Raw genomic sequence first — 22,546 nt, forward strand, 5'->3', positions numbered from 1 at the left:
AGAGTATTGATGATGCACTAGCAGATAATCATGGTAAGCATCTAAGGAGATTGGCTTTGATGTGGATGATGCCAGAAGTAAGAGGCTGAAGAGGCCTATGCACAATCATTATCATAAACTGACAGCAAAGGAGATGCAAGTGAGACTTTTTCTACTTCTAAAGTGAGCCAGTTGAATGTTACAGACCCTAATTTGAGCACAATTATTATGTATAGATATGCCAAAATTTCTCCATTTAAAATTAGTTTTGATCTTGTGAGGTAGGTTTACTTCTCACCACAGATGGTAGCTAATACACACAGAAAAAAGCGCATCACACTTCAGTACCACAGAAAAAAAGCACATCACAATTCAATACCAACTGAGTATGTTAATTAAATGTTAACAGCTCCTTCCTTAAGTACCACACCAAAGAATACAGAATGCAATGGGAATGCTCGAATGGGCACTATTCCAACATTACCAAAGGTGTGACTCCAAGTATCTATGGCTGGATCACCATAATGTCCACAATCTCTACCTTGCTTTCCACCCCAAGAAGATTATGAGTTACAGCAGAGAGGTTCTTGGCAGTCCGCAAAATGCACAAACAGTCCTCCTAAACTCTGGACATCTTTAGAGAAAAGATTCTCTATAGCACCAAAGAAGGTTAAGACACCGGTCCATCAGAAGTTCTGTATCTGCAAAACCACCAGCACCACAGCTGAAGCCCATGAAGTCACTTCCGCCCCATTTCCAAAAACACACGTACTCCCTTGAAGACTCAGCTTCAAAAATAAACTCTTCCCCAAAACCCCTGTGGACAGAGCACTGGGACAAGGGTACAAACTCTCTCCTACCGGTCTCCTCGTCCTCAACCACCACTCTGGTGCACGCCAGATTCACCTGATGGGTGTGTATATATATATATATATATATATATATATATCAGTGAAAGACTACAGTGTTGAGTCTCTGAGAAATTCGTGATCTAGAACACGATTTATTTATTGATTTATTTAAAGAGTTTTATATAGTGCTGGATAGACCCGGAGCTATCGGAGTGATTTACAAGAGAATCAACAGTGTAACAGACAAAGTTCCACAATTACACAATAAATCCCCCCAAAATAGGCAAAACAATTAGGAGAGGAGAGAAAAGTAGTGGATCAGCAATACATTAGGAGAGGAGAGAGAAAAGACGTGGGGGGGTAGGGGGGGTGAGAAAGTGAGGATAAGGGAAGAGACAACCGCAGAGACGAGAGGAAGTCTGTCTAAAGACCGACTGGGTAGGTGACGACCAAGGAGGGAATCCACGGTCCATCTCCCCTATAACTAAAACAGGTAGCTCCATCGGGCATCAGACAAAGTAGTTCGGTCTCAAGTGTCTAGGGAAGAGGTTTGCAGAAAAACGGGATGGGAGGGACATACGGCAGAAAGACGAAGGAAAGTCTGCCCAAAGACCGACTGGGTAGGTGACGGTCGATGGGAAAGTCCTAAAACTCATCTCCTCTATAGCGATCAGGTAGCTCCACCGGGCTTTGGCCAAATAGCTAGGTCTCAATGGAAAACATTTAAATAACATTTCAATGGCAACATCAGGCCCGATGGCAGGATCTGTGGCCAAAACAGAGTGTTGCACCATTAATGGACATGAAACCGAAGGCGTCATACTCTACTGTATCGGCCACCCTGTGTGGTTTGACATGGTCAATTGAAATGTGCCTGTTCCCCTTTCGCCCAGGAAGTAGGATGTAAAATGACTGTTCTTGTACCCTGCACACCAAGCACGGCGACTAGAGCTCGATAGGAAGGACCAAATTCTTTGTCGATCTTCTAGACCTGCACATGCTACAAGAGGAAGAGGATTCTCTAGTGGAGACTTAAGTCCGAAGTCATGGTGCAATTTCTATCCCTGCTTAAAGGCAAGTGTCAGCCCATCTCAGACAATCAGCGAGAGCAAGTAAAGACTAATGTAGTGACCACTACGGTGGAGAAAAAGTATAAGCCCTGACCTTGCAAAGCCCTCCCACCCCCCTAATTTACATCAGGGGCCAGGTCTACCTGATAATCTTATGACTCACACAGAACGTAAGATGGCCTCTATACTAACCATAGGTGAAGTCCATCCTCCGGATAAGGATAACAAAATAAGGACTTTGGACAAAAGAGTAGCAGTAGGGGTAGCTACATACTGGCTCACTGCCTACTCTGACTTCCCTACCACAAGTTTCTGTGGAAGGAGATGCAGTAACATGCCAAACTTTTCCCAGACTAGTACAGAAACTGGGGGAATCAGATAGTGTCTGAGGGCAAAATCATATCAAACACCAGCTTATGCTGCACACTTCAAACAGCGGAGAGTCTACAGGTCCCTTCAGAAGACACGCCTGGCTTAGCCTTTATGGGTTCAGACCCAAAGTCTATCTGCATCTCTTCAACATCCTTTTTACAGGGAGTGCCTGTTTCATCCTCATTTTGACGAGATGCTGTAAAACAAACCAATATTGACCAAGCCAATAGTTCTCGCCTATTACAGTATTTTACTAACTCTGGGTCTCGAGACAATTTTGGTTGGTCACTAAAATTCTGGTCTATATGTAAATATTTAAAATGTATTAACCCGGAGGGGGCGTGGCCTGGTGGCGATCAAGATGGCCGCATAGTTCTGCGGCGCTCTGGTGGCAATCCCATTGACCCCTGCAATCCGGGTGGGGGCGGAGAGGCCGGGCTCGGTCTGCTGCGAGGCACTGCCTCGTGACAGCGAGGCCTACTACCCATGCATGTAGCCCCCTGGTGACGATAGAGTGGGGCCTGGGGTCCCAAGTGGGAAGCGGTCTGACCCTGAGTGCGGCCGGCGAGCGCCAGTGGACGGGCGTTGGACTACAGAGGGCGGCTCCTACTCCGTCCGGCACCGGCAGGGGACGGACGACCGGCGGGGGACCCAGGGGTGACAGCCCGATATCTTCCAAGACCATGCGGAACAAGAAACCTACTGTGACTCAGTCCAACACCATGGATAACTATACGGCGGTCCCAGGCGGTGGTTCTCTGCCCCACCCTGGGCCATCTGCGGAGCCCCAGGAGCCATCCCTCTCCTCCATTATGCAGGCCATACAGTCCCTGGGCACTACATTGGAATCTAAAATAGACAAAATGTCAATTGAATTGACGCCTCAGAGGGCGGATTTAATCAAAACGTCTGAGAAGGTCACACACAATGCGGCGGCCATTGCGGACCTCCAGGGGGCCATCAAATCGTTGCAACAGCAGGTCCAGCAGCTCACGCACCAGCAGAGGCAGATGATGGCACGGTTGGAGGACCAGGAAGGGAGGGCCCGAAGGAATAATCTATAAGGGTGGTAGGTGTGCCGGAAAAAATGGAAGGGGCCAGTATGGAACTGTTCTTGGAAGATCTCATCTTGAACACCCTGAAACCCAAGAGACTGTCAAAGTTCTTCGTCATAGAGCGAGCGCACAGGGCGCCAATCCCGCCGCCGCGCCCGGGGGTCCCGCCGCGAACCATCATCGCGCGGGTACTTAACTACAGGGACAGGGATGCAATCCTACAGGCGGCACGACATCACAGGGATTTGCGTGTGGAAGACGCAACAGTATGCTTTTTCCCTGACTTCACGCTAAAGGTCCAGCAGGAGCGTCGATCGTTCGACGCAGTCAAGAGGAAACTTCGAGAACATGGCCTTCGCTATATGATGTTCTTCCCGGCGCGGTTTAAGGTCTTGGTGGAGGGAAGGTCCTTCTTCACCACCCCGGAGGAGGCCCATACATGGTTGGAAGAACGCAGCCGGCAGCGGGGAGGCCCGGACCGGGAGGGAAGCTGGAGGAACACGACCCCATGTTCTCCGGCCTCATCAGTGGGGTCGGCGGGGGAGGCGCGACGGCGCCGGGAGAAACAGCCCCAGCAGGCGAATAGAAGGGCTCGCAGCCTCTCTGTGTCACCAGATCTGGAGTAAGGAGGTGGAGTGCATGGACTCGGACTGATAGGATCCCATGGACATGTAATGTATGAAGGGACTGTGATTGCTGCTCCCGCTGGGTGGCTGGTGGGGGGAGGCCTCGGCTTGGTTGGGGGGTCTTGAGGGAATTGATAGCGGACCTACACATGTATTTGTGAATGTTGTTCCCCCTCCCCCCCATCTGGCCGAGGGGCACTGATCGTGTCCCGGGAGGGTCTTTCTCCACAATGAGACATTGATTTAGTTTGGAATGATCGTCGGACTACGTATTGAACTGTGTAGGGGGGTCGGGGGGAGCCCGGATGCTGGACTTGATTGCACCGCTCACCCCTGAGTTTATCGTTTTATGGGCTACAGGCGCTCTGCTTATTGGGGATGTCCGGCGCGGTTGGCAGGGTAGCAGGGTGGGGGGTTGTTAAGGGGGGAACGGGGGAGAATGTTATGGTTTTAAATTTCATTTTCGTTTTTCATGTTGCATGACTGTTCTGAATCCATCGACACATTCAGGAGGTAGGAAGAAGGGGGGTGGGAGGGAGAGGGAGCTGCGAACCTTTCATGTTAGCGGTGACTATGGCGGGACCTCACACACTTAAGGCGTAACACTTAGACGTTCTATCCTGGAACGTGAACGGCTTGCAGAATAAGATCAAGCGTACAGTAGTGTTGCAATACCTCCGCAGACACGCTCCAGATGTCGTCGTCCTACAGGAGACAGATCTGCTGGGAAACCACTGCAAGGCCCTCGACAGGTTTGACTATACCCTACGTGCCCACTCTGGCTTCACGACGGGCTCCAGAGGAGTGGGTATCCTCATTAAAAACTCCTTACCACTGGTCCTGGGGCGATGCTGGTCTGATCCCTTGGGTCGCTATGTGGCCCTATCAGTGCTGTGGGAGGGTCGTACCCTGAACCTTTGCTCGTTGTATATACCGCCGAAGCTGCAAGCGTCCACCCTCCCCAACGTAGGGAAGTTGCTGCTGGAAATGCCCTTGGGGACATTAGTTTTGGGTGGAGACATGAACGATGTGATGGCTAGGGATGTGGATAGATCGCAGAGTACGCTAGGCAGGGGGGGAGTGGGTCACCTCAGGGACTTTGCGCAGGCACTGGGTTTGGTCGATTTTATGGAGAACACACAACCCTCACATAAGACAGTACACGCACATCTCCGCAGCCCAAGGGTCCTCATCTAGGATAGACTACATATTTACACTAGCAGACTGCATGGATCTGTTTCGAGATCGTCACCACAAGGCTAGAGGGATTTCAGACCATGCGCCGGTGGGAGTTCAACTGATGGGTCCCAAACGAGATTGGAGTGTCCCCCCTCGGCTGGATTCCTTTCTATTTAAAGACAGGGACTTCCAGGAGAAATTTAGGGAGAGGGTGTATCAATACTTTGATGAAAACGTAGGCTCTGTGAGCTCCCCAGGGATAGTGTGGGAGGCGTACAAGACAGTGGCCAGGGACTTTGTACAGGCAGAGGTGGGGCGGAGGCGTAAAGACAAGCATGCAACACGATTGGAGTCGGAGCTTCATGCTCTGGAGAGTGAGACAGGCCCCACTCCGGAACGGGACATACTACATAGGGTGCGCCTCCTAAGCAAGGAAATTAGGGATATCCTGACGGACCAGGCGAGATCACACGCGCTAACCACCCAACGGAGGGCGTACGGCCTGGGGGACAAGGCGAACAAAATGATCGCCTGGTTGGAAAAGAGAGACCGAGACCGCAGCTGGGTGCCGGGAATAGAGCGACCAGATGGGTGAGAAAGCACCACGAGAGTGGAAATCGCGGAGCACTTTGCGCGATACTATGAGGAGGTGTGTCGGTCCCATACGACAATGGACGACCAAGAATGCCGTGACTTCCTGACCCCCTTGCAGCTCCCAGTGTTAGAGCCAGCGGACAGGGATGTGCTGGAAGCAGAGATCACGGTCCAGGAAGTGGAAGAGGCCATGGGGACCTACAGACGGGGAAAGCCCCCGGACCCAACGGGTTCCCAGCGGAAGCATTTGGCTGTGTGGCTAGCCGCACGGCGCCCCATATGTGCAGCATGTTCCTCGAGGCGCGTGAGATCTGGCGGCTTCCGAGGGACCTACAATTGCCACAATCGTTGTGATTCATAAAGCGGGAAAACCGCAGGGGGGTTGTAGCTCGTACAGGCCCATTTCCCTCCTCAACTATGAGACAAAGGTTCTGGGGAAAATCCTGGCCACGTGTCTGAGTGCGGTGATCCAATCGCTGGTCCACCCGGACCAGTCTGGCTTTATGCCCCATAGGAGCACGCGACTCAACCTACGTCGCCTATTCGGGGTTCTACAGACAGTGGCCACGCGTCGTCAGGTGCCAGCCTCGTTGCTCTCACTTGATGCCCATATGGCCTTCGATAGCATTGAATGGCATTACATCTATGCAGTCTTGGAGAAGTTAGGCTAAGGGGACAAATTCTGTGCCTGGGTGAAACTATTGTGCGCGGGACCACTGGCGAGAGTCCGGGTCAATGGGACCATGTCGCGAGAATTCCAATTGGGGCGCAGCACGAGACAGGGATGCCCCCTGTCTCCGACCCTCTTTGCCCTGGCCTTGGAGCCGCTGGCACATTAAGTAAGGACGGATCCTGGGGTGTGGGGCATAGACATGGGGGGTGGATGAGAGGAACCCATATCCCTTTATGCCGACAATATATTGCTATACACCCAGCGACCGTCGGAATCCATACCAGGACTAATGGCCATGTTGCGACTGTTCCGGGAATACTCCGGGTACCGTATCAACTGGAACAAATCCTTGGGCTACACTCTGGTGGGGCCCCGGCCTCACGCTGTGGCTGGCTGCGAGGGCCTGGTCTGGCGCCTAACGTTCCGTTATTTAGGGATATGGGTCAAACCGTCTGCCACAGAGTTTCTTCAGCTTAATGTACAGTTGCAACTGGATCGTCTGCACGGTAATCTGCAGCACTGGCGGACCCTCCCAGTCTCCCTTATGGGCAGAGCAGTGTTATTCAAAATGATGGCCCTGCCCCGTTCGCTATATGTGCTGCAGAGCTCGCCCTTCCTGATCCCGGAACACGTCTTTAAGACATTGGAGTCTGAGCAGCGCTCTTTACTGTGGAGCGGAGGATGTCCAAGGATTGCCCTTCGGAAACTGCAACGGGGACCCTATTGCAGTTCCCGACATCAGTCTATATTATTGGGCGGCACAGCTGATTAATATTAACGGCTGGGTGTTTGATCCGCAGGAGGAACCTGCATACCGGGTCGATCGTATGGCCCTAGGAGTAGATTCCTATCTAGCGGCTCTCTATTCTAAACCGAGGCGCAGCCAACCTTTACCTCCCCAGACTGCAGTAGTGGTGGGGGTCTGGAAAAGGGCAACGAAATTGCTCGGATGGGAGATGAAGCTTACGGCTCAAACTCCCTTATGGAAGTGCGACTTCCTCGGGTAGGTGGCGAGACTTGGCGACCTACGCCAGTGGAGCCTGATCGGTATAGACGTGCTGGGGGATGTCTGGAAGAGGGGGCAGATAGTGGAGTTTGCGACTCTTCGGACGGACTTCCAGATGGGTGATGGCGAATTCCTGCATTATCAACAATTTAAGCATGCTCTGCACAAGCATCTGAAGCAGGGGGATCAACTTCCCGAGTACGCTCCACTCGAGGACAGGCTACTATTAGACCCCATGATTGACAAAGCAATGTCTCTTACCTACAAGAAGCTTATTAATAATATTCCGGCACACTTGGGCCACTGAGGGAGAAGTGGGAATCCGACCTTGGTCTGTTAGAGGACGACGACTGGAATGAGGCCCTACAATGTCCTAGGGAGGTGGCGATCCGAGCTCGGTTCAGGTTGGTGCGGCTGCGCATCCTCCATAGGTCTTACACCCCTCGCACAGTACAATTTAGGATGGGATATGCGTTGTCACACTTTTGCTTGAGAGGCTGCGGAGAAGAGGGCACATTCTTCCACATCCTTTGGGACTGCCCTAAAATCCATACATATTGGGTCAGACTGAAGGACATAATGGAGGAAGTGGTAGAGGCGGAGGTACCACTGGAGGCTATATGGCACGTTCTGGGGGTCACGGGTGAGGTGACATGGTCCAAAGGAAATAAGATCTGGTTAGCTTTCCCAGCATGGTGGCCAGGGGGAATATGGCACGGCTCTGGGGGAGTGACTTGATACCAACGATTGAGGAATGGGAACGAGATATGGATTGGTGCCAGAGGGCAGAGAAGGTCATCTATAATAGTCGGAGTTGCCTCAAGAAATGGGAAAAGATATGGCAGGCTTGGAGGAGGTATAGGGGGGAATGGATGGCTATGCCAGATGTTTCGCCATGAAGGTCTCCCCCACTGAGCACCATGCAATGTATACATTCGACGCATCCACATCTTGGGAGGCCGGGAACCTCGGCTGGTGCAGAGCTCTATACATGCTGGGCGGGGGCAGTAGGGGGAGGGAGTGCGTGGGAGGACTTTGACCCAGGTGGGGAGGCTAGAGGGGAAGGTGGAGACTGGTGGGTGGACCTATCTGCATTCTGTTAGGGCGTGACATGGGGCACACCGCTACTATAATTGCTGGAGACTGATTGATTGTAGTTGCCTAATGTGTATGTATCACTGCTCTTCTGCTGCTACCTGATGAGTCTTTTGATGGAGCTGTTTTGTTTCAATAAAAAGATTTATAAAAAATAAATGTATTAGCCCGGTTTGTGCACCAGCGCAAAGGCGCTGAACAATATCCTTGAGTCCAGTTTCAATATAAACCACATGCAAGTATTCCCAAGCAAGACTCCCAGTGAACCCTCCAGTATTTGTTACTGCTTCTCAAAGCCATTTCAACAGAATGTGCTCACTATATGTGATCATGCACAACCATACCATTTGTGTATGATGTGGCCTAACTCCAGAGATGCTGACTCTGGTTCTGGGGAACCAGGTTTGAATGCTGGCTTTTGCTCAACATCTTTTGATTCTGAACAAATCATTTCATCTCCCCTGCTTAAAATAGAATTAATCTAACATTGTGTAATGGAACTGGTGCTCATATAAAGCACTGCAATGCCCTTGGGCTGAGTTTGTGATATATAAAACTGCAACATATATATTTGGAGCCACATTACACCACTAGGCCTTGTTTTAACACCAATATGGATATGAAGCCTTTTCCCCGATCTGCTGTAGCAGTGCCTTCTCAGATTTGCTAAAATCTGATATATACAAAAAGGTTTTTATGAAACCGTGTGATTTTAGTGAATTGATGCCACAGGCCATCGCCCCACTCTGAAATGTGTTCCAGACTCCAGTGGAGCTGACCATATACCACTTTTATAGGTATATCAATATCTTGGCCAGTCTCATATCGAAGGGCGTGGTCAAGGTTGTCAAGTTTGCAAACATTTGCTGTTATTGCATTTAAAAAATTGCCCCACCTTGCCCGGCTAGGGGAGCTGCAAAAGTTTCATTATAAAATTTGAGTTGTGGTTCTAAAAAGTGTCGGATGCACTGGCGTATTGGGGTTGCTAATGTTGTCTAACAATGCTACCCCAAACACAATGGGGTGCGGTGGCAGTACAATTCTTTTTCCTTAATGTCAATATATCACTGCTTTCCCTATTCAGGCTTGCAGAGGTCCCAATTTGGAAGAGGGTATTAGAAGAACAATCTTTTGGAAGAGAAAGCCTCACCAATGTTAAATGGCATACTTCATTATAGGCCACCTCTCCCCACCCTGGTAGGATGATACCACCAGGGCGGACTGAACCTCCAAGCGTGACCACTGGAGGGAGTTCTTAGATAAAGCACTTCCTAGACAGGAAAGTATCCAGATTAATTAATAGTGCTGAGACATAACCCGGCCTTCACCTTTATAGGTAGCCTCTGGTGCATCTAAAACAGCTATGCGATGCAGTGAGAGCGCAATGGCTCGGACGCTCATCCCTGTGCCGACATGTTACTGCCCAATTCAGTCATGTATATAGATCAAAGCATTCTTCAGGGCTGTGGATGCCTTAAACTGGCCTTGTCACCATTAAGAATCAAGAACAATTCAGACCAGAGAGGTTCCTACCTGGACTGTGTTAATTCACCTAAATATACAACAAAAGAGGCTTTACAAAAATAAATCGTATTCTTAGCACACTTTAGATGTATATAATAAACAAAGAGAGGTGCCAGTGCCGCTACTTAATTAAACTAAATCATTTTGGCAAAACATCTGAATAAAAGGCTATGTTTGATGTTTTTTATCTACTTTCAATTATTTTATTCAATATTTGTTTTTTGCTCTTCTATTTGGTTTTTTCATTTTTCAAAATTGCATTTAGACCTTATGTACACAAAGAATAAACAACATTCCTATTTACAACAACAATTCTACATTTCAAAAATCATCATTCAAACCTTCAATCATTCCTCTCTCATACCATTACAAACAACGAAAATGTAAATTTTAAATAACTGCTAGAATACAAATATTCACAGAAAAACCATAAACTATTTTTTTTCTCAAAGAAAGCCTATTGATTCCAGTTTCTGTGATTTTTTTTTTTCTTTGTTTGGGGCTTTTAAACAGTCTACGCGTTTCGAGCTCTCATTATTTGGGAGTTCTCATCAAGACCATAGTCTGTAAGAAAGAAGGACCTTTCTTTACAACATGAATCTCTACTGCATAGGCATGCCGCCTGCTCCATTACTACTAGCCTCCTTATCTTACCTCTCTTCTATCGGAGTGCACAGGATGGTGGATTTTCCCGACGTATTGTCAATTCCAATGCAAGAGAAATTGACAGTCACAATTCCCTTCCAACCTTATACTTCTTTCACAATCAAAACATGTACATTCTTGCGTAACTTACTTTTTTATATCTGACAGTGTCCGACTGTCTTGCGCCTGCCTGGTTCTCGACCAACTAAAAGCAGGAGGACAACCAGTGAGTTTGGGCTTCTTTTGCTTTAACCTCTTTTGTCTCTCACGAGTACTAAGAATCCAAAAGCATGTTCTTACTTTAGTGAAGGGCTCAGGCTTCTGTGTACAAAAACTCGTGTGCCTCCGCCTGAAAGACCAACCAGGGATCGTGTTAATGACTGTGCGGCTCACAGGTTTAACAATTAAAGGGGAGCAGGTCACAACATTCGCGACTGTTCGGGGGTATGGAGAATGGGTTGAGTTTTTTCAGGTCTCTTTTCCAGACTTTAGGTCTGGAGGGTTGAACCGAATTGAGTTTGACTTTTTCATTGATGTGGAATGTGACAATATGATGGTCTGACCAGTCACAGGGTTGAATGGACTCAAGTTGAGTAGCGTCCTCTTTGGCGAGGATAAGGTCGAGGATAGAGCCTTTCTCGTGGGTTGGGCTGTTGCATAATTGTGTGAGGTCCAGGGCGCTGAGGAAGCTTTTAAGACTTTTTACCACCGCATCATTGAGATCGTTCCAATGGAGGTTGAAGTCACCCAGGTATATTTGGGTGAGCTGTCGTCCTGCGTTGGTTGAAATAAAGTCCATCATTTGTTGGGCGAAGATGAGGTGGTCTCTGGGAGGGTGGTAAATGCCATGAAGAGAGCATATCGGTTTGCCATCACTGATGATATCGAGGCAGATGTATTCGTAGGAAGTTGGAGAGGGTAGGGACGGCACGGAGACTTTCAGAACAGAAAGGCTGTTCCTGTATATGCATGCGAGTCCGCCACCTATCTTGCCAGACCTGTCAAGCCTAATGATGTGGTAGTTAGGGGGGACCAGAATGTCCATTATAGGTGTAGAGGATTCGGTTAGCCAGGTTTCAGTCAGGATGATTAGGTCAAGGTCCAATGTTAGGATGAGATCCGCGATGGCGGAGGAGTGTTTAGAAGCCGATCTGCAGTTTAGGAGAGTACATTTGAGACTGGGTGTGTCGGGGGAGGAAGAGGGTACTAGAGAGAGGGGAACTTTTCTAAGGTTATTCGGGACGGATATTCTGTTGAGTGGAGGATCTACGGGGATTTGAGTGTATTGTGGCAATGGGGAGGTGCGAGGCGGTTGTGAGGTTTAGGGGAGCTGGGTCATAGGAGCGGAGGAGGGAGAGAGTGTCGAGGTCCGAGAAAGGGTTGCATGTACGAAGGGGGCGGTTGTTGCGATTGTGGGCATGGATCGCGGTCCGGTGTGAGGGACGTGGCTTAGGAGCGTCTTCGGGACGGGAGGAGAGCAAGTTGAGAGGGGGGGTGGTGATGAGTGAGGTGAGTCTAGGGGGTGTCCTCATTAATAGCCCCTTCACTCACCTCATCGAAGAAACCAGTATTGCCCCTAAATTGATTTCCGACCATTCAAGCATACAGACCAAACTAGTGGGCTCCAGTTCCATTCTCCCCCCTAAAAGATGGAGATTCAATGACGAAATATTTTCTGAGCCGGAAAACAAACAAAAGATCGAGGCTGCCATCCTAGACTACCTCAAACTTAATGACACCCCTGATTCGAACATAGCGAATGTATGGGAGGCACTCAAGGCCACTCTGAGAGGAGTAATCATAGGCATTCGAGCTCAAGCTAACCACAAATTAAACAAGGATTTGTCCACTCTGGAAGAGAACATCAAAAATCTAGAAACCGCGCATATGGCAGATCTCCAAAATTCTCTGATTTTAAACGACCTCACTAAACTCAAATATGAATACAACTCGATACTCAGTAGAAGGGCGGGGGTCTGGGTCAATAAGTTTAAAGCTCTAAGGACTTGTGAGGGCAACAAAGCTGGAAAGATTTTAGAGTCATATCTAAAACATAAAAAAATGCAATTCAGCATCACCTCAGTTAAAGATAGCAGCAATGTCATCCAAACAAAGCAGAACCTAATTCTCAATACATTTAAATCATTTTACCAGGACCTGTACAAAAACAATATAGACTTTAACTCGGAAGAGTGTAACAGGTACCTAAACTCACTGGGTCTACCTAAACTCAGGAAGTATGAGCGTCCATTTAAACACTTAAATGTAAGAAAGCACCGGGCCCTGACTGGTTCTCGGCCAGCTTTTATAAAGAACTCACGAACTCCCTGAGCCCGACTCTTCTAAAACTTTTCCAATCCTTTAGCGTAACGAAAGGTATTACCAAATCGATGAGTGAAGCTACCATCATAGTCATACCTAAAGAAGGTAAAGACCCTCTGCTGACCAAAAATTACAGGCCAATCTCCCTAATTAACCTAGATTGCAAAATATACGCAAAGATTCTCGCCACACGTCTAAACTTACAACTCCCAAAGCTAATTAGTACATCACAAGTAGGCTTCATGAAACAGGCATGTCTGACGATAATACAAGGATCCTCTGTCACGTCATTGAAAAAGCCAGAATACTCGCAGCCCCAGCCGTAGCCATTACGCTCGACGCAGAGAAGGCGTTCGACAGAGTCTCCTGGTATTTCCTCAAGAGCTGTATGTCCGTCTTTAACCTGGGGGAAACATTCACTGAATTGGTTATGGCCCTATACCGTTCACCATCCGCACGCATTGCTATAAATGGTTCATTGTCGGACCCCTTTTCTTTGGAACAAGGGACGAGACAGGGCTGCCCCCCTCCCCTTCACTCTTCCTCTTAGCAATGGAACCCCTAATTGCTAATGTAAAAAAAATGAAAACATCAAAGGTGTGAAATTCGGAGATAAGTGCGTCAAACTAGCCGCCTATGCGGACAATATCCTGATTGTAACAGAATCACCAGACTCCTCCATCCCTGCACTAATGACTACCATTGATACTTACTCCTCCCATTCAGGGTACAAACTCAATCGGGATAAGTCAGAGGTCAAGCCACTCAACATTTTAACGCCCAAAGAAGTGCTGGGAAACTCAGGGCTATGTTGGCAACCAGAGTTTGTGAAATACCTAGGTATCGAGTTTGGTGACTCCCTTATGGAGACCCTCCAACGAAATGAAAAGATGAACTTTAAACAAAATCAAGTCCCAACTAGAGGGGTGGTCCCCTCGATTCATTACTTGGTGGGGCAGAGTGGAGACCATCAAGATGATGATTTCACCTCTAGTTAATTACCTCATATCTATGCTCCCTCTAACCCTCACATCAGACTTCTATCACAAACTAGACATGGCTATCTCTAATTTCCTATGGAGAGGGAAAGAGCAAGAATCAGCATAAAAAAGCTTTGCTTAGACAAATCCGCAGGTGGGGTCAATTTGCCAGACTTTAAAAGGTATGAAGCCGCCTTCCTAGCCAAACAAGGAGCCCACTGGCTCGCACCTTCACCTGACTATACTCCAGTGTGGCTAGAAATTGAGAAGGAAATTCTAGACGGTATCACCCCTAGCGTGGCTCTCTCGTCTAACCTAAACAAACTAACCCACTCTAAATCAATATTTCATAACACCAAATCTATCTCCTGCAGTTTGACAGAATCCTAGAAAACAGCATTCGGGGCTCACAATGGGAATCCCTATGGGACAACCGTAACATTATGTACAAGGGTAAACCTCTGCACAATGCGACATGGATCAAAAAAGGCATACTGTTCCCATACCAACTATTTGCGGGGGCATACTCTATTCCATTCAGTGACTTGCAAATCAAATACGATCTTGAACCAATTGAATTTTACAACTTCCTAAACATAAAAACAGCATTGTCCAAAACCAAACTCTCCCTGACACCACCCTCCCTCCCAACATACCTTGCCAGATTAAACAGACTAGGACACCAGGTTTCCTTTCTCTATAGACTCAGCCGTCCCCAACAATCTAGCCTTACTGCCCCAATCACACAATTCTGGAATAACCTTTCATCCAGACCAATCACAGAATTAGATTGGACCAACACATTGGTATCTTGCACGAGACACAAAATCAGCCCTACACTGTCTCAGATAAAATACTGGCTCCTTCATAAGGCCTTCTGGACCCCGGCGCGATTATTTGCACACATTACCCCAGACGCCTTTTGCTGGAATTGCAAACGTGCGGAGGGTGACTTATCACACATTATCCTAGAATGCGACTGTGTAGCTCAATTTTGGGAGAAGATATTCGAATTTGTCTCAAAACTATTCCACATTACACCAGCAAAAGAGCTCCCTTACCTAGTTTTCGGATTCACCCAGGACCCATCCCTTGACGCAGACGATAAGGCATTACTTGACCTCCTCCTCACGGCGGCGGTTAAGACAGTCCTTAGCAACTGGAAAGATACCAGCAAAGGCAACTTCGCAGGGTGGCTGAATTGGATAATCAGCTTACGTGGTGCAGACAATATTGCACTCCATCAGACACCGTGGCGCCCTCCCACGAGAACTATGGTCGACTCTTGATAACTACTTCACGACACATAAGCCACCTTAAAGTGGTCCACACACCGTCCACGATCCATCAACATGTGTTCGCAGACTCCCCATCACTGTACTATTATTTATCATAGAACAATTTCCTTTCTGAATGAGTAAAATGCTGTTCGAATACAATGTCTGTTACTAAAATGTTATTGAGTATAAGTTACGTGCTCTGCTGCTTTAGGCAAGATACCAGCCATGTACTTTTGTATTGACATTTACTATGATGTATTGTAGCGTACAGTAATTTTGAACCGTGAAATAATTATGACTCTAATTATGCTACTGGATCTACTTTTTATATGTTTTGCTGAAACGACCAATAAAAAACTTTTGAAATCAAAAAAAAAAAAAAGCCCCAAACAAAGCAAAAAATCACAAACTGGAATCAATAGGCTTTCTTTGAGTAAATAAATAGTTTGGCTTTTCTGTGAATATTTGTATTCCAGCTGTTATTTAAAATTTACATTTTCGTTGTTTGTAATGGTATGAGAGAGGGATGATTGAAGGTTTGAATGATGATTTTTGAAATGTAGAATTGTTGTTGTAAATAGGAATGTTGTTTTTTCTTTTGTGTACATATAAGACTCATGATGGGTCACTCATGAAATTGCACGGCCAAACACATGACCTACACACATTTGTAAAAGAGACCTCCAAAAATGCACTTTACATTAGTAGTTTCTTATATCTTAACCCTAACTGAGGGGATACCTGCCGTCTGGTCTGGGGAGGGACTATTTCCTCTGTAGTCACATACTGATATGTTTGGGAAAGTTTATCAATATATTGTAAAATAATTATTCTGTATACATATGAGGTAACTAGCTCAATAGGTCACGTTGATTGTCAACGATTGTTATGATCAGAGAGATGGCTGAAAGGAGGGAAAAAAAGGCTTGAACAGTGATGTATTACTGATGTAGTATCATAGTATGCTATTTTAGTATTGGTCTTTATCTGAATTCTTACCCATATGGGGACTCGTGGGAGAAAAATTATTTGTCCATCACTGCTACTGCCTAGAACTTCTCACAACCCCTCCAAACCTTGCAATCGCATCCTCAGCCAAGACCCTCTACGGCTCCTTGGGAAGATGTACTGATACTAAAAGGGGCAATACAGAGTGCCTCCGCACCAACAAGGGGAATGAGTGTACGCTCTTTTCTTACTCCTTCCCAAAAAGGACTGCTCTGTCAGCCACATCCTAAACCTTGGGCCTCTCAACAAATGCATCCTGCTGGAACACTTCCATTAGACAACCATGCAGGATATCTGCCTTCTGCTTAAACAATTTGACAACATGACTGCTCTCAATCTCCAGCCTTCTGCTTCCACAAATCTATCCACCTTGTCCACCACTGCTATCTTCACTTTGTGATAAGTGGGTATCGCTACCTGTTCAATGTACCCTCTTTCCAAGCCACCATGGCTTTAAGGGTGTTTAAAGGTATTCAAGAAAGGCCTAGCAATGTTAGTCCCCCTTCCATGAAGAGGCAGCACCCGCATCATACACAGCCTTGTCAATTGGCTGTTCGAGTGACATCTGGCAGCAACTTTGACAGTTTAGCATTCATGATTTCAATGAAAATTTACCCGAAGGAGAAAAACAATGACCGGTAAGGAACTATTTCTTTTGCAACATGAAAATCTTTTTGAATCACATGCTCTGCTTCTCCAAAAGAAACATAAGAGATATCCTGATGCATAATGGTGAGCACGACCTACTGAAGCGTGACATACTTGTTGCATTAAGCTCTTATTGCTGCTTTAACTGTACCTAACATCTGGCAAGCACATTTTTAGGTTTCGCCTGGTGTCCGCTGCACAGCAGCGTTCGCGCAGGCGAAAACTTTTGAGAATCAGTATGGGGCTTTGTCCCGCCTCTCTGTTCCATTGGCTAGCTCCATAAATGGAGGCTAGCCATTGGAACAGAAATGCGTCACTCATTCCCCGAGCAGATTTGTGGGCGTTCCGGCGATTTTTTTTTTCGCTCTCCGCCCCTTTGCGAACGTCATTGCGGCGGTGATTTTTTTTTTTTAAGGTTTGTTTTGGTCATTTGTCCGAAGATGGCGGCCGGGCAGTAGCTTACTTGAGAAGCTCCGCCGTGCCGTCTTGAACCAGCGTGTGCCAGTTCCCGCCCCCCCTTTCGCTGTCCGTGTGCCCGTTAACCCGCCGCCCCCCCCCCCCCCTCTCCCGCTGTCGCGTGTGCGGCTACTCCAAGGAGTGTCCCGATGCGAACCATGAGGAGCCACAAGACCAATTTATGCAAATAAAAATGTTTTCAGCTTCGTTTTAAACAGAATGGGATCTAGTATGTTCCTATGATCAAACGGCAGTGCATTCCAAGCTACTGTGGCTTTCGAGGCATGGGAACTGCCTCCCATCCTTTGCAGCCAGAAGCGTGGGACCAGGGCCAGTAGTTGTGATGAAGAGAGCAGATGTCTCGCCGGCACATACAAAGAAAAGTGCTTTTGTTCCTCGTGGGTGCTAATCTCAGCGGGGCCCACACTTAACGAAGAGATCTGTGCGAATCAACAAGTTACATTTCTGCTTACTACCTGAGTGGCTCAGTCTTTCATCATCCGGACGTTCACACAATGAAGTTGGCAAATATGAGTGTTGTAGTCTTGTGGGTACGTTTTTGCCTATATAGCATCCACCTACGGGACATACCCTGAATTTCTCCAACTGACTACTCTGTGATCCTCTGCGCATTACCACAAAACAAAAGCCAACAATATCAAAGCGTCAGAGGTGTATCTCCGAAAGAAAACCTCGCACACTCAGAGTCCCACACAGAGACTCCTCATGACCCCATGACCTCTGCCGCTCTTGTTCCTAAGGAAAACTTTGCTTGGCAAACCCCCTTGGAAAAATGATATGTGAATCATATTACGGCGTATGAAGCAAGAGCCAACAATATCAAAGCGTCAGGCGTGCATCTCCAGAAGAAAACCTTGCACACTGAAAGTCCCGCACAGAGATAAGCTGCTGCATGAGGCCTTCTGTGGGACATCCTGCTGTGCTTCCGGTCCGGGTTGGTGGGCTGTTCTCTAGTGGCAGCCGTAGGCCGGCCCCCCTACCCCCTACCACTCCCATGGATTCTCCGCTCCAGCCAGCCCTTTAAATACACATTCAGTTCTGCAGAAGCCTGACATGCTGCGAAGGCCTTTCTCATCACTCGAGCACCGCACACGAAAGCAAACACGTCGATGGCACAACAGGGAGTTTTCCACATTTTATTACAACTCTCATAGCAACCCGTGCTTGGTCCAGTAAGATTGTTTCCCATGGAAACAATTGTGTTTTTTAAATGCCTTTCTGCGCAGTGAAAGCTTGCGTGACAACGTTGTGGAGGGACGCTCCATACCTTCGGAACCTCTATTTTTAAATGAGTTTATTTAATTTTATTTCATGCGATTTTATATAGCGCAAACATTACCCGAAGGTGTCAGAGCACTTTACATAAGAACCAGTTGCGATACATAAGGACTTAGTATTACATGAGATACATAAAAGATACAAACAGAAAAAGCCTGGAGCTGGAGAAGGGTGGCGAGGGCTGCACAATGCTGCCGTTATGCCTGCTCACAGTTGCAAAGACCCGCTTTCTGTTACACCACCAGCCCCGCAGGCCGGGGCAGGAGAACGGAAGAGAGGGTTATCTTTGCTAATGAACGCCCGCCCTAACTTCTAACGCAGTATCTGCGAATCACAAGTTTGCCCTGATGCACGTGTGATCTGCGGCAGGGGTAGACTAGCGCTGGGCTGGACTGTCAGACTCGCGAGCGGTGTGCTCTCCTGGGCATAGTCATCTGAGGGACGGAGGAGCAGCCAACCTGGAGACAGAGTAGGACACAGGTGGACGGTGGCATGCTCAAGTTCTTAAACATGACGTGTAATAAGCCGGAGAAGGAGCGGATAAGTGTTGAACAACTTTCTGTCTGCGCTAGCAAAACCTTTGTCCGTTCATTATTGGACGAAGATTTCAGACTTGGTTGCGTGGATCAATGAACGAATAGTTGGAAGGATGGGGAGGGGGTGGATAAATGAATTCAACATTGGTTGAAAATGAATTAAGACATCTAGCTAAGTGGAGTACATGGTGTCAGAGCACCCGTAAATGGTGAGTGCTCACGTTTTTATTTTAGCTTATTCATTAGAACTTCACACCAATCCCCAAATACACCAGTCCTTAGGAAACATGCATACCCTCAAAGTATTTAACACTGTGCACTAATTTAGTGCCTCAAATACTGAAACGCAAAGCATTAAACTCACTCTACTACTCTACTCACTCTCTACTACTCACTATACTCACTACTACTCACTCTAGTACTCTACAACTCTCTACTACTCACTCTACTCACACTCTATTACTCTTTGCTACTCACTCTTTACTACTCACTTCCTACTACTCTCACTCTACTACTCGCTCTACTAATTACTCTACAACTCTCCAATACTCCCTACTCACTCTACTACTCACTCTCTACTACTCTCTACTAGTCACTCTACTACTCACTACTGCTCACTCTAGTACTTTCTACAACTCTATACTACTCACTCTATTAATCACTCTATCATTCTCTAGTACTCACTCTACTACACTCCTCCTACTACGCACTCTCTACTACGCACTCTCTACTACGCACTCTCTACTACTCACTTTCTTCTACTCACTTTCTTCTACTCCTTACTCACTCTACTAATCACTCTCTACAACTCTAGCTCTATACTACTCGCTCTACTACTCTACTACTCATTCTCTACTACTCACTCTCTACTACTCTCAAATCACTATACTACCCACTATCTAATACTAACTCTGCCACAACTATTTACTACTCACTCTATACTACTCTCTACGCTCTATTACTCACTCTACTACTCTCTAGTACACTTTACCTACCCATCAGGACACTGAAACATTTCTGAACTGAGGATCAATTTTACGGTCATATATTCTGGTCAAAGTGCATTTTTACAGACAACCAAAGAATACAACTGTTTGCGTATCTACGTCTCTAGGAGAGCGCACAGTGGTCACATTTAAGCATCTGGGCCTCCTTTAGAATGGCATATATGCCAGAGAGTCCAGAAACGGATAACTGCACAATTACCCCACCCCACTCCCGTGGAGGATACCCACACCTCTTCCTCTACCCGCTCACTCTTAGTGAAGTCAAACCCCAGCACTATTGCTTTTCTTGTTAGAGAAATATGCATGCATCCTGTTGTATCTCGTCTTGCACCCCCACACTTTTCTTGCACAGGCAGCGAAATGCAATGCAATAGGTCTCGCATTTGCGAGAGATTAAGCTATTGCCAAAATAAAAAGTATGACATTTACAATGCCAAAAGCTCTACCTCTTGCAAAGGCGAGACCGTTGCATTGTAAATGCTTGTTTATTAATTTCATGTCTGGGCACTGACTAACATTATAATTTTCAAATTGCAGTTGGGTAATTTTCCATAGTTATGCTTAAAATAACTTCTAAGTCCCAGTACTTCAAAATTCTAGCCACTATGGTCCTGGATTGCCTCCAGGTTTTATGTTCACCTCCGGGAGCTATGGACAGTTTGCACTTAAAAAATATCACTTCACCTGGCTTCCCGGAGCATATATAGAATTGAGGGCTCCACGATGTGTTCCTTGGGATATTCCTCCATTGGCTCTCCCTTCTTGACCTTCCAGCATAGCTGCACACCTTTTCATATTCAGGTTATGTTAAGATCTAGGTCGCGCATTAATTCTTCCAGTTGATGTACCACATCTGTGCTCCCTTTTTTCTCCTTTATAGTAACTCTGCAAATGACCAAATCCAGGATGCCTACTGTAATATCCCCCACCCCTTCCCCTTAATCGTTTTCCCCCATTTTATTTACAGAGCGGTTTCTGCTAGCCTTTCTGATGCTTCTTACCCTAGCTTTCTTTAGCAAGTATGCTCGAGCCCAGTAGCAACAATGCCTTCTAACTGCATGCCTCGCATGGCCTCCAATGACTTGAGTATTTAAATTTGAATGCCCCAAATACTTTATTCAGCAGATTAGTTGGTCTTGTGCTGCTGCTTCACTTCCCCTCAAAATTTACTCTTTCTATCCTTAAAGCACCAGGTGCCCCACCTGCAAGAAGAGGACGTGGTGGCCACCGTGGGGGAAGAGGAAGATTTGGTATTCGTAGGGATGGACCAATGAAGTTTGAAAAAGATTTTGACTTTGAGAGTGCTAATGCACAGTTCAACAAGGAAGAAATTGACAGAGAATTCCACAACAAATTAAAGTTAAAAGGTTAGTCACTCGTTTCTTTCTAGTTTTTTTTTCCTTTTAGTTTGGATTGGCTGATAACTTTTATCTTTCAGGTTTGTTATTGTTAACTCCACCTGGCATATGGATATCTAAGTACTTCATGGCATACATATATGCCTTTTCCAGCTGGGGTTCATTGGAGTGTCGCATTGTAGTTATAGATCAGTCTATGACATGCAATTGGAGCTTTTGACATCCCACTTTGAATGTGTTAAGCTTGTATCACACATATATTCCTCACCCGTACTTTCTATGGGTCCAGAGACAAGTAACCGGTTCCCAAAAGAAGCAACCTGAATTACTAGGTGGATCCCAGGCTGAAAGACCAGAACAAACTGTGCAATTGTCAGTGACAAGAATACTAAACCGTGGATTAAAAGGGCTAATCGCTAGACCAGAATTGTGAATGTCAATTGGATCTTTCACAATAATTCCCAATAATGCCAAGTTAAATGGCATCTACCGTTCTCCAAAAAGGCAGCTGCAACTGGAACATAAAGAAACTAGCTAGAAAATTATGAAAGCAGTTGTCATCGGACTCACTCTGCCTCCTGATTTTATAAATCACTGGTTCCAAAAAGGACTGCATGCTTTTCGCTGCTTGTGCATCAGGAAGGCATGTTCAGCTGGGTTGGATCTTCTCCCTTCTGCTATACCCCTTCAAAGCCTAGTTTCCATGCAGTTTCCAATCCTGATTAAGTTTTCCTTTCCTTGTTACTACTGCCATGCCTGTGCATTACTACCAGTGTACTCTGTGCATGGAGAAAGTGCCCCAGTAGTTTTCTCTCACAACTTCATCGCTGGATCATAACTATTTACTCTTAGGAACTTGAGGCAGGATCCACACAGTTTAAATTCCTCAGTTGGTTAAGAGGAACCACAAAGCATGGCCTTTCTGGTTTAGTAGGCCGGGCAAGTTTCTGTGAGTTGTATCAAACTTGAACTGGGCCGTGATT

The 22,546-nt window shown here is 46.8% G+C and overlaps 1 protein-coding gene across 1 annotated transcript in view; it reads left to right on the forward strand.

The window, feature by feature from the left end:
• The window catches only part of LSM14A (LSM14A mRNA processing body assembly factor), a 318,574-nt gene that overhangs the window by 182,181 nt on the left and 113,847 nt on the right, over positions 1-22,546 (forward strand). Inside the window, exon 7 of the mRNA XM_086945147.1 lies at positions 21,393-21,572. Coding sequence (XP_086801273.1) covers positions 21,393-21,572 — 180 coding nt within the window. The remainder of the gene's footprint in view (positions 1-21,392; positions 21,573-22,546) is intronic.

This window comes from Lissotriton vulgaris, chromosome 12, assembly GCF_964263255.1.
Source record: "Lissotriton vulgaris chromosome 12, aLisVul1.2, whole genome shotgun sequence".
Lineage (NCBI taxonomy): Eukaryota > Metazoa > Chordata > Amphibia > Caudata > Salamandridae > Lissotriton > Lissotriton vulgaris.